The sequence below is a fragment of the Nicotiana attenuata genome, unplaced genomic scaffold, assembly GCF_001879085.1.
Source record: "Nicotiana attenuata strain UT unplaced genomic scaffold, NIATTr2, whole genome shotgun sequence".
In the NCBI taxonomy this organism is placed as follows: Eukaryota; Viridiplantae; Streptophyta; class Magnoliopsida; order Solanales; family Solanaceae; genus Nicotiana; species Nicotiana attenuata.
The window spans coordinates 200,547-216,049 of NW_017671807.1; the positions used below are offsets into that span (position 1 = coordinate 200,547).

General features: G+C 36.3%; 1 protein-coding gene across 2 annotated transcripts; it reads left to right on the forward strand.

Annotated features, from left to right (window-relative positions):
- The first annotated feature begins 5,734 nt into the window (after nucleotides 1-5,734).
- LOC109210348 (polyadenylate-binding protein-interacting protein 8-like) lies at nucleotides 5,735-12,841 on the forward strand. 2 transcript variants are annotated; one of them, XM_019373751.1, is made up of 10 exons: nucleotides 5,735-6,227; nucleotides 7,648-7,758; nucleotides 7,858-7,902; nucleotides 9,145-9,220; nucleotides 9,340-9,452; nucleotides 9,591-9,650; nucleotides 9,837-9,884; nucleotides 9,968-10,036; nucleotides 11,312-11,373; nucleotides 12,505-12,841. In XM_019373751.1, exons 1-10 carry the CDS (start codon nucleotides 5,985-5,987, stop codon nucleotides 12,560-12,562), a joined length of 885 nt encoding a protein of 294 aa, XP_019229296.1. In that variant the 5' UTR covers nucleotides 5,735-5,984; the 3' UTR covers nucleotides 12,563-12,841. The 2 variants fall into 2 exon arrangements, with proteins under 2 accessions (XP_019229296.1, XP_019229297.1); XM_019373752.1 differs by having other exon boundaries at nucleotides 5,736-6,227; nucleotides 9,148-9,220.
- Nucleotides 12,842-15,503: the final 2,662 nt, after the last annotated feature.

Below are 15,503 nucleotides of genomic sequence, written 5' to 3' on the forward strand. Positions count from 1 at the left end.
CACAGGCCTCACAAACTTTGTCTTCCTTGAACTTGATGTTAGGTAACCCTATCACCAAGTCCTTGGAGACTAATTTGTTGAGTTGATTCAGACTTGCATGACCAAGTCTTTTGTGCCACAAGAGGGGATCATTTTCCAACACACTCAAGCAAGTGAGTTCATTTTCTGAGAGAGTGGACAAATCTACAATGTAAATATTGTTAACTCTTTTTCTCTGCAAAACAATCTTGTCAGTGGTAAGATTAATCACAAAGCATTTGGTAGAGGTAAATGCTACAAGGTTACCTCTGTCACACAGTTGTGATACACTGATTAGGCTATATTTCAAGCCATCTATCAAGTAGACATTCTCAATGGAATGTGAGTCTGTCTTACCTACCTTTCCAACCCCAATAATCTCACCTTTCTTCCCATTTCCAAAGGATACATTACCTCATTTTAAGTCCTCAAGTGAAAGGAACTGGTTCTTGCTTCCAGTCATATGTTTTGAGCAGCCACTATCCATGTACCATATTTGGCTACTTCCCTTCACTTGTACCTGCAAAAAGAAATCAAGGGTTAGTCTTAGGAACCCAAACTAGTTTGGGTCCCTTTCTATAGGCAAAGGGGTAAATCAAATTCCTTTTAGTCCACCCAGTCAGCTTATTTTTCTCTTGAACAAAGGTTTTGTTCTTTTGACTGGCCTTTTCTTTTGCATTACATTCATTTTTGTAATGACCAGTCTTGCCACAGTGTGTGCAGATTTTGTTTTCAGGGAGAGTGATGTACTTGCTTTTGGGGTCCCACTTAGGTGCTTGAGCCCCAAAGCCAAGTCCTCTCTTGTTGCTACTGTGATGTTCTTGTAGCCAGGATAGTGCATCAGAAGCCTTATTCCATTTGCAAGTTCTGTCTAGTTCATGCTTTACCTTCCCTAGGTCTTCTTTTAAGACTCTTATCTGCTCATCTTCCTGTACAACTCATCCTTTATTTTTCCTAGGTTTTCTTCTAAGGTGAAATGTGTGTGATCAGCTTTCTTCTTACCTGTTCCTAATTTCAGTTTTAGATTTTCAGGCCTAAGTTCTAGGACATTGGTGTCAAGTTCAAGAACCTGGTTCTTCAACTCAGCATTTTTACTGTCACTCTCATTAGCCCTATATTCTAGATTTTTGCACTTGGCTTTTAAGATCACACACTCCCTAGACAACTCTTCCTTCTCATTGTTAATTATCTCATACTCATCGATGAAGTCTAGCAATAGTTCAGATAACCTTTCTTTAGACAGAAGTTTAATCTTGTCTTTGAGATGAGTCACACTTACCTCTTGTTCATCATCTGATTCTCCGATGGCCATAAGTGCTTGTTCATATCCAGCTTCGTCTTCTGAATCCTCATTTCATGTTTCTCCCCAAGCAGCAACCACAGCCTTTGTTGATCCTTTGTTCCTTTTGGGTTGAACCTGTTCCTTCGTTCAGCCCTTTCCTTCTTCCATTCAATTTCCCACTGAGGACAGTTCTTGATCATGTGATCAGTCTTGCCACATTTGTAGCAACCCTCGTGGGTCTGTTTCTCAGGAGCTCTTGGTTTGTTGAAGGTTGTACCTCTTGAAGAACCCTTTCCTCTCATTAGGTACTTTTTGAAATCCCTTGTGATCATGGCCATTTCATCATCCTCCAAATCTGCACCTTCAGCTATTCTGAGAGCCAGACTCATTTCCTTCTTGGGTGCATCCATTTTCATGGTTTGCCTTCTCAGTTCATAGGCAGTGAGATTTCCAGTCAGTTCATCCAACTTGAGAGTAGCAATGTTCTTTGATTCCTGAATAGCAGTGATTTTGCTTTCCCAAGTTACTGGTAAGACCCTTGTCAAGATTTTCTCAACCTTGTCTTCTTCAAGGATAATTCTCCCAAGAGATTTAAGTTCATTTGTTAGTGTTGTGAACCTTGTGTACATCTCCTGGATAGTTTCTCCTTCCTTCATAGTAAAATTCTCATATTGAGAATATAGCAGTGTTCCTCTTGATCTCTTTACTTGAGGAGTTCCTTCATGAGCCACTTGTAAAGTGTCCCATATCTCCTTAGCAGTGGTGCAACTTTGAATCCTGCTGTACTCATCAGTACCTAGTCCACATACAAGCCATTTCTTGGCCTTGGCATTCTTTTCCCATTTCTTCAAATCTTCAGTAGTGCAGTCGGCTTTTGTCTTTGGCACGTCCACTCCTTCAGCATTCTTCTTTGTAGTAGCCAGGGGACCATCAGTGACTATGTCCCAGAGTTCATAGTCTTCTCCTATAATGTGATCTCTCATCCTATTCTTCCACCAAGAATAGTACTGACCATTAAAGAGTGGGGGCCTAGTAGTGGATTGTCCTTCCCAGTTTCCAGGTGGTGCACTCATCTTGATCTTTTCCTAAGGTGTTAGCCTCTTCAAGGATAACCTGCTCTAATACCAAATGATGTTTTATACTTCAATACCACACAAGAGGGGGGGGGATGATTTGTGTGGTACCCAATTTTCGCTTAACAGAACTATAGAAGGGCCTGGTTCTTCTAAGTGTTCCAACTACTACTATTTGCGGAATAAGAAGTAAAGAAAATAAAGAACACAGAGATTTTTACGTGGAAAACACCTGGCTCAAAAGGTGAAAAAACCACGACCTACTACTCAGTAGGATTTTTCCAAACTTCCACTAAAATCACTGAGCCAAAACAACATTTACAAAACTCTTTGTAAACCTAAGGATTAACTCTAATCCCGTTGTGGCACACAGCCTCAACTGTTGCGACAACTTCAAGTTAACTCTAACTTGAATACTCTAGGCACCTAATACAATTGCTTCTATAAAAGCTGAAAGGTACAATGTAAAATCACCTACTACAATTGAACTAGAATAAAAGATAGAAACTTGGAACTGGTTCTTCTATCTTGTTCAAGTAGCTTCAGGATTGCATGCTTGAATCACACATAAATTGCTTGCAAAATCGCCTTGCTCTTTTGCTCTCAATTTAAGTTTAACTTCTATTTATGTGCATTCCCTGTAAAAGAGAACAACACTGATATTTAATGGGTTAGTTATTAGAGATTAACTAGGATACAGATTCTACTCTTCTGTCGTAGAAGAGTTCTAGTTGATCTCATACTCTAACACTATCCTCTTCTTAAACTGTGTTCTCTTCATGTAAGGAGCCTTTCTCTCCTTATCCAGTATGCAACCTTTTCGATCAGATCAGGAGATATTACTTCTGATAAGTTAGATTTATCTCCTTCACGTGCATCTCACATGTTTGGGTCGATCATGACTGTGTTTCACAAGATGGACCTGGTCCATGTCTGAGTTCTTTTGTCAGTCTTCAAAACTTCACCTGTTCTTGGGCCAACAAGGATACGTGGATTTATTCAATACAAACGTAAAGATTGCTCGAATAAACAGATAAGAGATATAATAAATTATCAAACCGCTTGAAAATAAAGGGGGGGGGGTGATTCTGGACTAGAGGGCACCCTCAATGAGGTATCCGTCTTTGATCCCGGGCTTATAATAATGAAACACTGATTGACAATGTAGGAACTTTGAATGACAAAAAATAATAGTATATTGCCTTGATATGCGTGTTAATTTACTGAATAATCAGACCCCTTTATATAGTAGGGGAATCCTACTCTAGGTACAATTCCTAAAAGGTAAAATCTCCCGTTTAACTAATCATTGGATTTCTGTCGAACGTGGCGAGATCCGGACCGTGATACCCGACGGGTCACGGATATTGCGGCCTTCCGTTAATCGTGCTTGATTGCCCAATAATGCTCTCTGAAGTCTTTTGGGATTTGGACCGATCCCGGGGTCATGACCCAGATATACTCGAGGGCGTGCGTCGTGCCCCCGGAGCCTGTCTCGATGAGTCCCTTATCTCGATTTATTTTATCGAAAACCGGTCCGGCTTATGGTCCGGTTTCACCCGTATACAAATATCTTGACCACTTCAATTATTTTCCTCTAATTATTTTTAAAATTTAGTTCCTTGTCATTTCTCTTAGGGTTTAAATATTTAATTTTTATGAGTTTTATCTTGACTGTGAATATTACATATTAGAACATTGATATTTTTTTTACCAGTCAATGAAAGAAAAAAAATAATTGAATTTGTTGCTAAAATAAACATGAAAATTTCAAGCAAGAAATTTCAAAAGCTTCCATAACAAGGAGAACTGAATCTTCCTTTTCCTTTTTCATAGTGTTTACAAATAAATTAAAGCGATTAATATAGCTTTCAATTACGTGCATCACTCAGAAAGAAAATTAAGAAGTTAAAAATATTAAATGATATACAATAATTAACTTTTGTATGCTATAAAATTTATTTTAAACTTAAGCACTTTAGAATATACATGCACTAAAGGTGACATTTTTTTATGTACCACAATTAAGTTGAGGTGTTTGGCCAAGCTTTTGAAAGGAAAAAAAGTGCTTTTGAGGAGAAGCAGAAAAAAGTAACTTCTCTCCAAAAACACTTTTTTGAGAAACACTTTTGAGAAAAATACACTTAGAAGCAGTTTTTTAAAGCTTAGCCAAACACTAATATCCTGTTTGGCCAAGATTCTTTTTGGCCAAAAGTGCTCTTTTTTTGCCAAAAGCACTTTTGGCCAAAAATTGAGGTGTTTGGCCAAGCTTTTGGAAGGAAAAAAAGTGCTTTTGAGGAGAAGCAGAAGCAGTTTTGGAGAAGCAGAAAAAAGTAGCTTCTCTCCAAAAACACTTTTTTGAGAAACACTTTTGAGAAAAATACACTTAGAAGCAGTTTTTTAAAGCTTAGCCAAACACTAATTGCTGCTCAGAAGTGCTTTTCAAACTAATTAGCCAAACACAAACTGCTTCTCCCCAAAAGTACTTTTGAGAAAAGCACTTTTAAAAAAAAGCACTTCTCAAAATAAGCTGATTTTTGCAGCTCGGCCAAACGGGCTATAAAAAGGAGTATGTATGCATGCATATCTTGCATAATTTCTTATTTCTGCAAGATACTTTTAAAAGTTTTTTTTTTAAAAATTTTTAGCCTGTCGATCAAAATTAATTACAGGCGGTAGCTTATATATACAAAATATTTACATTGATTAAGTGTATATAATGTATTATTTTGACAAATATAGAGAATACTCAAAGGCACCATTACTATCGATATTTTTAATAAATATCAAGTTCTAAATCAATAATTTTAAAAATATAATAAGTTAAATGCTAATTTTAAGATTGAAATCTTTAAACTTAAATCTTGAATCTGTCTCGCTTCCTCGCTTCTTCTATCTATTGCCAAACCTATTCCATCCTTTTTCTTAATTGCCTTCAACTTCCACCCACCTCCACGACATTAACTTCTATATATTGCGTAAAAAGTAACACATTATGTTATTTTTTATGATAAAATGGTAATTCTCTCTATATATATTGAGTAATTTTAAGGGCAGCCCGGTATACAAAACATTCCGCATTCATATAAGGTCCCGGAAAAAAAATCTTAATTTAACGGTTCGAAACTATAACCCATATCGGTTCGAAACTATAACCTATAGGTCGCACAATATAACTGTATCGTTGCTCTAAGTCTGCCCTTCTTGTATGAATGTTAGATAAACAAAAAAATCCCTACAATACCTCGGTATGCGTAACACAAATACACGACTAAAAACGCACGCACTATTCTCCTCTTTTCCAAAAACAGAAAACAAAACAAAATAAGAGTCGCAAAAGGCCAAAGCCCAAAGCCACTTGTTGTTTTTCTAATAAACCACGCCACCAAAACCCCTTTTTAGCTTATTCTCTTCTCTTCAATTTCTCACTCATCACCCAACTTTTCTCACATTTATTTTCCCCAAATGGGTCTGTTTCAATAACACGCATTTTGCTCTTCAATAACAAATTCCCTATATCAGATCATATAAAGATTACATTTTTGCAGAAAAAATCAAGAATTCTTAGTTTTTCTTGTTAAAGTTTTGAGCTTTTTTGGGTTTTTGTTTCAATGGCTACTGGTACACAAGGGTCTGATGAGACAGCAGTGATTAAGGATTCTGATTTAATCACAAATTCAAAATCAGAATATGAAATGCAGAATATTGTTCATATGTTGAATAAACTCAAGTTGAATCCACAGGCTAAGGAATTTGTTCCTTCTTCATATAATAATCGTGATCAGATGTTTTTCAATAATTTTGTTACAGCTCACAAGTCTCTGGGAGGTGATGGTTTCAGAAATAACCAAAGGGTATATCTTCAATATTTTTAATTCTTGTTATTTTTCATTGTTTAATTGTTTGGAGATTTTTGAAATATAATTGTATTGTTTTAGTCTGTTTTAACTTTTAAGGTCCTATTCATGACTGAACAATTATTAGTTGGAGGATTTCTCTTGGAAAACTTGGAATTGCCTATATAGTCAAAGCTCTCTATAACAGCTTCGTTTGTTCCAAATATTTTTTGGATGTTATAGCGAAGTGCTGTTATATAGAACATATATTATAACATAAGATAGAAAATTGGTTGTGGAAAAACTTAGCTTTTATAGTGAAGTGTTGTTATATAGGGATGCTGTTATAGAGAGGTCTGACTGTACTGGTTTAGTGTGTTTTAATTCTTTTTTCATGATTGAACTTGGTTTAATTGATCCATGTTGAATTTTGTCATAATTTGTGAACATGTTGTTTCTAGCTATGTTGCGTGGACTCTATGAAAATGTCAGAGGGTGTATGTTGAATCCTCCCAAAGTAGTGCATTTTTGGAGGACCCGACACGGGTGCAGCATCATATTTGGAGAGTCCGCGCAACATAGGTTTCTAATAAAGATTTTACCTTTAAGATTTATCTCGTGTGTACACATTAATGTGTGGGCGTAATAGTTGGAATTGAAGGAGATTTAGCTTAACTGTTATTTTTGTACTTGCTTGAGAAATCTCCACATTTGCTAGGTAAGAAATGTTTTTTTTTGGATATTTCATATATTTTGGGACACTACTTATTCTGTGAGCGTAAGTAATCAATTTCCAGATTAAGTTGTTGCGACGATCCTTATGCTTTTTGGCACTTGTAATCATTTATCAAATGCTGCTAATTGAACAGATTTAGAAACCAGGGTTTCACAACTATCAGGAAACATTGAACGTGTAAATGTTTAAAGCTGCCGAGAATGAATGGATGATGGTTGGTCTATTAGTAGGTCAATTTAGACATTCCATTTGTTAAAAAAAGAAATTTGACATTTAAGTTAATTGAGTGGGATTCAATTATTTTGGTTTGTCACTTTGATTGCTGATGCTTAGCTGCTTTAAGTGGATGAGTACCGCTGGAATCATTGCAGTGGACAACGTGGAATTGGTTGTTTCAATCTGAACGTGCACGTGCTAGTTGTTCCATTTCGTTATGTTGGTCGTTTAGACATACTAAACATAACTTTCGCCATATGTGGAAGAGATATTAGCGGCTAATTTATCATTTCATATACACTGACTAAATGTTTTCGTCCGATCATTCTAAATTCGCTTACCTTCTTAAATGGGAGAGTGCATAATAGCCCATAGTCGACAGTGCTACTACTGGAGAACCGGTTATATATTATACCTACTTGACATTTTTCAACTTACTACGGCTTCGTGTAACTCAATTTTTGTCTCACTTTATTTTTTTTACAGAGGGGGAACAACTTTAACCAGGGCAGAAGGAGAATGAACAGTAGATCTTTCAGAGCTCAAAGAGAAGATAGCATTAGGCGAACAGTCTATGTTTCTGACATTGATATCAATGTATGTAAGGATGGATGATTATTGAATTTTGTATGATTTTCTGTATTAAGATTTATGTAATATTTTTTTTTGGTTGCCTTTTACCTTATCAAAATGTAGGTCACAGAGGAGCAGCTTGCTGCGCTATTTAGTGCCTATGGACAAGTAAGTCACTATGCCCTTCTGAACATTGGTCTGAATCATCATTTTAGATATTTGAGTTCTTGTGTGCATGCTTCTTTTAATAACTTAAGAAACCAAGAAACAAGTAATTTCCTTCCTTTTCGGTTCATTTGGTATAAAGCTACACTAGTCCATGCTAGCTTGGACTAGCTATACATGGCTATCATAAATAACTCCTCTAACTGCTCCCACACCCTCATTAGTTTTAGTGAGAAGAAAACATGTTCCTCAATCTCCAGCAAATATCCGTCTTCATTTGGTGAGAAAATCATCTTCTTTTAGCAAATAGCAATTTGCACGCAAATAAGAAGTATGTGCCACTTCACTTTTGTGAAGATGCATTTACACTAGGGAACTTACCCTCATGCTTATCAATGGTTAGAAGTACATGGATTTATATATGCCAAGACTTGACCTTTCAAATAAGCCCTCTATGGTTCCCGATAGAGGCAGTGTTATCGAAGGCGAAAAGTGCAAAAAAGCTCGAAGAGCTGCCGGGGCTTTAAGTGAAAAGCGCAAATAAAGCGTGGGCTTCGATGAAGAAAGGCGAAAATGGAGGAAAACAAACAAACATGTATGTGTACTGTGTAGTTCAAGACTAATAATTATATGCATGAATAACAAATATATGGACAAAGAAATAGAAAAAAATTACGATAAAGTGAAATATCAATTGTTTAGTGTCGCCTCTTCAAGATTACGCTCATTGGCAAGGAAAAATATGCCTTAGCGCCTTGATGACGACACTGAGCGCCTGCTAAGCGACGCGAAGCACTCAACATGTTCTGCGCCTCGCTTAAGGGGCTTAAGCGCACCTTTGATAACACCGATAGAGGAAACTCTGGTTGTAGGCACTTGTTGTCTCCTAACTTCCATCAGCAGTCTCAAGAGTTTGTCTGCAGTTTGGTTTATGGTGGGACCTGTATGATACTTGATTTCCAGGGCGGGTAGCCTTTTTGCCTTAAAAATGCGTCGCTCAATTGTGGATCTAGACGTTATAATATGTTTTTGTTGGGGCTACAAGGTGTGGGTCTTGGAGATCATGATGTTTATGTTCCTGTTTGTCATCTTAATTTGCTAATTTCCATGCCCTTTGTGATGACTTAATTAGAACGTTTCCAGAATTAGACTGACTTCATGGAACTTCTTTGAGAGAAAACTTGATCTGTTACTCTATTAAAGAGTGTAAAAGTGGTTTGGTTTCATCTTGGCTGTGCTTATTAGCAGGTTGTTGACTGCCGAGTTTGCGGTGATCCCCACTCCCGCCTTCGCTTTGCTTTTGTGGAGTTCGCTGATGAATGTAAGTAGTATATCTTGATTTGATCTTCTTAAGATTGCTGAAGATTCGAAGTGACTTGAAGTTCTTAATATTGCCGAACATTCGAAACTAATAATGTCGTATGGAATCACTCCGAACAGATTCTGCAAGAGCTGCACTTAGTCTTTGTGGGACAATATTAGGTTTCTCTCCACTCAAGGTCCTACCATCAAAAACTGCTATACTACCTGTAAATCCTACATTCCTTCCAAGGGTAAGCAAATCTTTGTCATTTCACTGTGCTAGTAGGTGGAAAATAGTACCAAAATAATTTGTTTATGGTTCTATCTCAGCCTTGTGGAATCTAGGTCAACTAATTTCTTTCTTGTCGATTCTGTTGTTTTATATATAGTCAGAGGATGAGCGCGAGATGTGCGCGAGGACAGTCTATTGCACAAATATCGATAAGATGGTACAGTGTTTCATATTTGCAATCTTCTGAAATATCCATGTTTTTCTTGACTGCATCTTTCTATTGGATATTTTTGGAGCTTATTCACAATCTAGTTGTTTATTATTTGGCTCACGGCCTCATACCTTAGTTGCTGGTTGAATTACTTTTTCTTATTGTAGAATTGATATACTATATGCTCAACAGGTTTCTCAAGCTGATGTCAAAATCTTTTTTGAAACAAGATGTGGTGAGGTTAGTATGATGTTCAAAAGCTCTCAGTAAGATAGGGAATCTTGACTTAAGGGGTGAGAATGAATGATATTCTTCCTTTGCAGGTTTCTCGTTTGAGGCTTTTGGGGGATCAAGTGCACTCAACCCGTATAGCTTTCGTTGAATTTGTCATGGTACGTTCTTATGTGCGATGTGTATGCTAGTATTAAGCATCAATGACCCGTTTCTACCTGCACGCTTGCCGATTGCGGCAATATACCCATGTGCGACCTGCTTAGAGCGAAATAGATACTTTGTGTTTCTAATGCTGCGAGAGTATACTCTAGGGGTGGGTGTATTTTCTGTTGAAGCCGAAAAACCGACCAAACGGAGGTTTTTCATTTTCTCAATTTCAGTATTTTCAGTTTTCCCATCAACTACGATTCTGATTTTTTGAATTTTCTGTTATTCCCTTTAGTTTTTGGTATTATGAAAAAGTTTGGTTAAACTGAACCAAAATGTTCATATTTTAAGTTGGTCCTCTCTATACCAACCTTATACTTCCTTACCTATAGTTCAAACCAAACCTAGGGGCGGAGCTAGAGTATTCGGTACGGGTTCGAACGATTCCAGTAGTTGTTGCTTAGACCCGTATTTATATTAGGAAATTTATTAAATATGTATAAATATTTAATTGTGAGCCCACTAACTATTCAGAACCCATAATCTTCAAGTCGTGGTTCCGCCTCTCCTCCTGCCTAATCCAAATTCATCAGACCTTCTCCATATATTTAGTGAAAGGCAATCCCAAGAGAGAAGAGACAAGAGTATGTGAAAATCCCGTTGCCATCACCACCATTAACCTTCCTCCAACCTGTCGTGGCAGCCTGAAAAGACTACGAAGTTGTGAACTTGGGGAAAGAAAGGGACGAAGGGATCAGAGAAGGACGAAGGGAGAAATGAGTTTGAGAATATTTTGCAAAAACTTATAGTAGACCCATTGTCTATTTCACTTGTCAAATTTTGAGGAGTCTTATATAACCGAAATAACCAGAACCTTAATTACAAAAAATCTAGCAGAACCGAATATGTTTCCGCTAGGTTTCAGTTTGCGACTGTCTAAACCAAAAAATCGAACAATATTTTCAACAACAGAATGGACACTATTGGGGAGAGGATGCTCTTTGCTGTTTGGTTTGAGAGGGGCTTTACCAAATTCTTTTTTGTTTTTGGTTTTCGAGAAAGTTTGGTGTGAGGGACAATATGTTTTTCGGTAACAAAATGTAAAAATAAAATACACCATCAGTTTTTCCACAAAACAAAATACAAACCTCATTATTTTCAATTGTTCTGTTAGTATACAGAGAGAGAAATGGCTGGAAATGAGTCTTGACTGTTATTCTACTAAAATAATCTCTTTAATTGTGGAGCAATGTCCGCAGACAAACTTATACTTGAAAAATGTGCAGGCTGAGAGTGCAATTTTGGCATTGGATCTTTGTGGTGAGACATTGGGCTCCCAACCTATCAGGTAAGCTTATTTAGAAGTCGCTTCAGCTGGTCCACGCTAACATTTTTTTCTCAAGAATGCATTTGTTCTTTTCTTATTGCATCTTTCTACTATTGTTATTATTTTGGTAGTTGTTTTCAAGAAGGTAACAGAATTATGCATTTAACCCTCAAACTGCAAGAATTATCATTTTTTCAGTCTGTGCTTTCCTTCTGTCGTCTGAAATAAAAACTACAAATAATGCTTATGTTTTAAAAGGTCAGCGCATTGCATGCTTGATGCTAGAGTCTAAATCAGACAGGTATAGTTTTTGGAACTGGCTGAAATGAGGGAGTGTTACTAGTTATTGGTCCCCTGTTTGAGGTCGTATTGACAATATGGCTGTCTCTGGCTTTGAGGTTGTATATATATAATCATATATTCAGCTATGCAGATTAGGTTGCAGTTAGTTAAAGACGATCATATGAATCGAAAAAGAGTACTATTAATCGATAGCTTCCCTAAGTTGTACTCTAACATGTAACTAATTCAATTTTAAAAAGATATGAGTAGACTGTGCGACTAAATCTCTATCTCTATTCCAATAATTAGTACAATATGATGAGATCTTATAAGTATCCTACAAAGAGACTCCCGAGAGCCAGAAGTATTAAAGGAATGGCCATAGGAATGGGCGCATCATGACATCGTAAGATGTCTTGCCCGAATGAATTAGTTGGTACCAGAAATGTTAGAAAAAGTGAACGAAAGGAGTAATAAGAAGTGAAATTAAAAGAAATTAACAAACTAGGTATTTTAGAAAGATTATTGTTGGAGTTTGTTGAAGCATGTTGGAGCCCCAAGAATATTCTGTAATCATAGATCTCATTAGCTTATAATATAGCAGTGTCTATCGAGTCAAATTGAGGAAATCAGAGAGCCGCTCACAAGAATGTTATAGGAGACAGATCGTCAAACAAAAAATTTGAAGTTTTTTCTTCTTATCGGTTCTAAACTTTGTACTTAAGATCATTTACTCGAACCCAAACTTGAGTCTCGAATAAGTTACGAGGTAGGAGACTTGTAGATTTGGATTTTTCTCCTCATGTCCACAAGTAATTCAGTATATTCAAGTACATGACTTAAAACTTTACAACTTTGCAAATGTTGTAGGGTGAGTCCTTCAAAGACACCGGTTAGGCCAGAAGTTCCCCGCCCTGCAATGCACTAGGCGATACTTGGAGCTCAAGGTCTTGAAAGAGATCAACGCGATCCCTCTTGGAAGACTTGAGGTCATTGATGGGAAGGCGAAATGAATACGGCTCTGTAATTTCCTTCTATTTTACCTTACCAACTTTAACTCTTTAGTATTGTTGGACATGACTGTTGATCTTGCTTTTGCTAGAGTATTAATGGTAATGTCCGACCTATACTACAGTTAGCTTGATTGATCATATACCCTTTTTTTTAAATTTCAATCATATATCCTTTTGAATCTCGTTTTTGATAACCGAGAAATCTCCGAGGTATAAAAATAGTGAATAATGGGTCTGTCCCTCTATCCTTCATTTAGATACTACTGCGGCACGTTCGGAAATGCCCTTTTGGATCTCTTGCTATTTGGTGGTGAAAATGCCTGCTTCAAATTTGATGTGAATTCTTGTGTGCAGTCAGAAGGTGCAATATTCGTAAACCTAGTTCAGTCGTTCCAATTGTTACACTTCTTGTTTTAGAATATTCTAAGCTGACACATATACAAAATTTTAATTGATTTAAATTTTCTTTTCACAATCTACATTAAGATATAGTTCTGGTATACTATAATAGATTACTACTCAGTTTAATAAGTAATATATACACTTCAACTTAAGTGTCTAGTCAAACACCACAACATAAATATAAAAGGGATAATGCATAAAATTCTCCCCGATCTATAACTATATTACCAACTACACACCTTTTCTTTTTGGGGTTTCTATTACCCCTCTGAACTACTTTAAAGTAAATTTATTTACCCCTGAAAAAGCTACAACCAGATGCGTGCAAAGTGGTGAAATACATGCGCCTAAAATGTGTATTTCTTATTTAAAAACTTGTTTTCATTGTTTTCTCCTTCTTCCTTATTTTCCTATTTCCAGACCTTTATATAATACTTGTTTCACATTGTCAGATGTGGTCGGAGAACGAAACTCCGACGAAGACCCTTGCTTCGGCGAAACTCCATTGTTGTTAACCGTTTTGACTGTCCGTAGGTTCTTACTTAAAACGCTCGTTGCTCCCTCTAATTGTAGCTCTGTTTCTGTTACTAAACATATCTGCTTTTGATTTTTGGGTTGATTTTGCATTGTATTGGATTTTCACTCTGGTATTTCGCCGTTGAAACGATGTCCCCCTTGTTCGTGCGAGAAGAGGTTTATACGAAGGAGACTAATTAATTAGATGTAATTAATTATGTAATGTCCAACCAAAAGATGACACTTGTACCTGTTAATCAATTTTAAAATTATTTTTGTAACTTCCACTTGCCCTTAAGAGAGTGTGCACACTCTCTATGCCACGTCAGCACTTAGGTGGGTGTTTATTACACTTTAAAATAGTTATATGGTCATAGGTCGGGGAGGATTTTATGAATTATCCCAATATAAAACGAAACGAAAGAAGTAGCTAATATTAACAAACCGTTCCCAGTCCTTCTCCTGCATTCATTAGAGCCATTATGCGATTTCAAATTAAAAGCAGTGATATTATTAAATAGAAGATCTCCATTTAGGCAAGTGATTTTGATTTAAAAGCTGCTGAATTGAAGTCAGAATATTACAATTTCTTTGAGACATTACCAGCGTTGTCCCATATCGGTATTATAAAAGAAAGTAGATGAAGCAAAGCCTATATAAGTCAAGGTTTCTTGCCAATAGAAGGCATCTTTGCGCTTGGGGCAATGACGCAGCTAGTGAGGTTCTAACCGAGGCGCGTCTATTGCTGGTTGAAAACTATTTTCAAACCCCCTCTTCGGCCTAGGTCCGCCCTTGGCCGTTGAGAATTTTTGGAAGAGCTCCCTTACCCGGGGTAAAGCCCTACAATTCTAAGTTTAAGTTGTTTTTATGTTGTTGATATTTTTAATTTTTGGATTTCTCATTCGATGTTGTTATCAGTATTGTGCGTTATTAGTCATCTTAAACTTGCACGAGGATAGTGATTTATCTATAAGAGAAAGTTCTAATAATCTCGAGATGACTCAAAAATACATGCATTTATGGGTTCAAAAAGAAAATTGTAATGAATTAATAAAAAAATAGAAATAAAAAATAAATATTTGTGAAACTCCTATTAATCTGAATATACATTGGGTAAAGCCAATTAAAAGTTTTAAGTGCTGGTTTTCAGAGATATTAATGAGAAGTTTTATTGTGTGCCTCATACAACTTACATTAGTTGTGTGAAACTCCTTTTTGTCTCACAAATTTGTGGACCCCAATCTTACACTTCTGGGTCCACAAAAATCCGGATCCACAAAAGCGTGAGACAAAAAAGATGTTTCATACAACTAATGTAAATTGTATGAGACACAAATAAAAATTTTCGATATTAATGTATGTAGATTTCTTTAATTGAAACATGACATTTGTACCTGAAAGAAAAATTAAATGAGACTTAATTGGTACAATTTTGCCTGCCTTTGTTATGAAATTCCATTGCGTACTATCGTACTGAAAACTAAATACCAATGTGAAATATTATGGGCACCATTGCTACTTAAGTTTTTGCTTATGTACATAGCACGTGTATCCTATGTCAATTATTACAAACTTCTTCATGTTCAAAAAAAATAATAATCATTGTGTACATTATATACTTTGAAATCATATGTTTGAATATAAAATAGAAATTAATAAAGTGCCCAAAATACTTGTCTTCTCGTGAACGTTGTTTTCCTTGACTAACAGAGTTTCTATAGTTAGTGTCCCACAAAACAGTAAATTAAAGCTGAATTACGAAATTAAAATTCTGAAACCTGAGATTATAAGACAGTGATTGCAGTAAACGTAATGTAGAGTTGTATTTAATCAACTTGAGAAAACAAAAACAAGAAGAAAAATTGATGGACTCATCGATAGATTTAAAAGGCTGGATTTACACCATCAAACTTAATGTTGGTCACTTGTAGCTAGTAT

Excerpts from the sequence above, each read along its gene's own strand:
- LOC109210348 (XM_019373751.1), top strand. The coding sequence starts at position 5,985 with ATGGCTACTGGTACACAAGGGTCTGATGAGACAGCAGTGATTAAGGAT. Across the intron at positions 9,221-9,339 it reads TGTGGAGTTCGCTGATGAAT|ATTCTGCAAGAGCTGCACTT; the intron begins GTAAGTAGTATA and ends CACTCCGAACAG. Across the intron at positions 10,037-11,311 it reads CTTTCGTTGAATTTGTCATG|GCTGAGAGTGCAATTTTGGC; the intron begins GTACGTTCTTAT and ends AAAAATGTGCAG.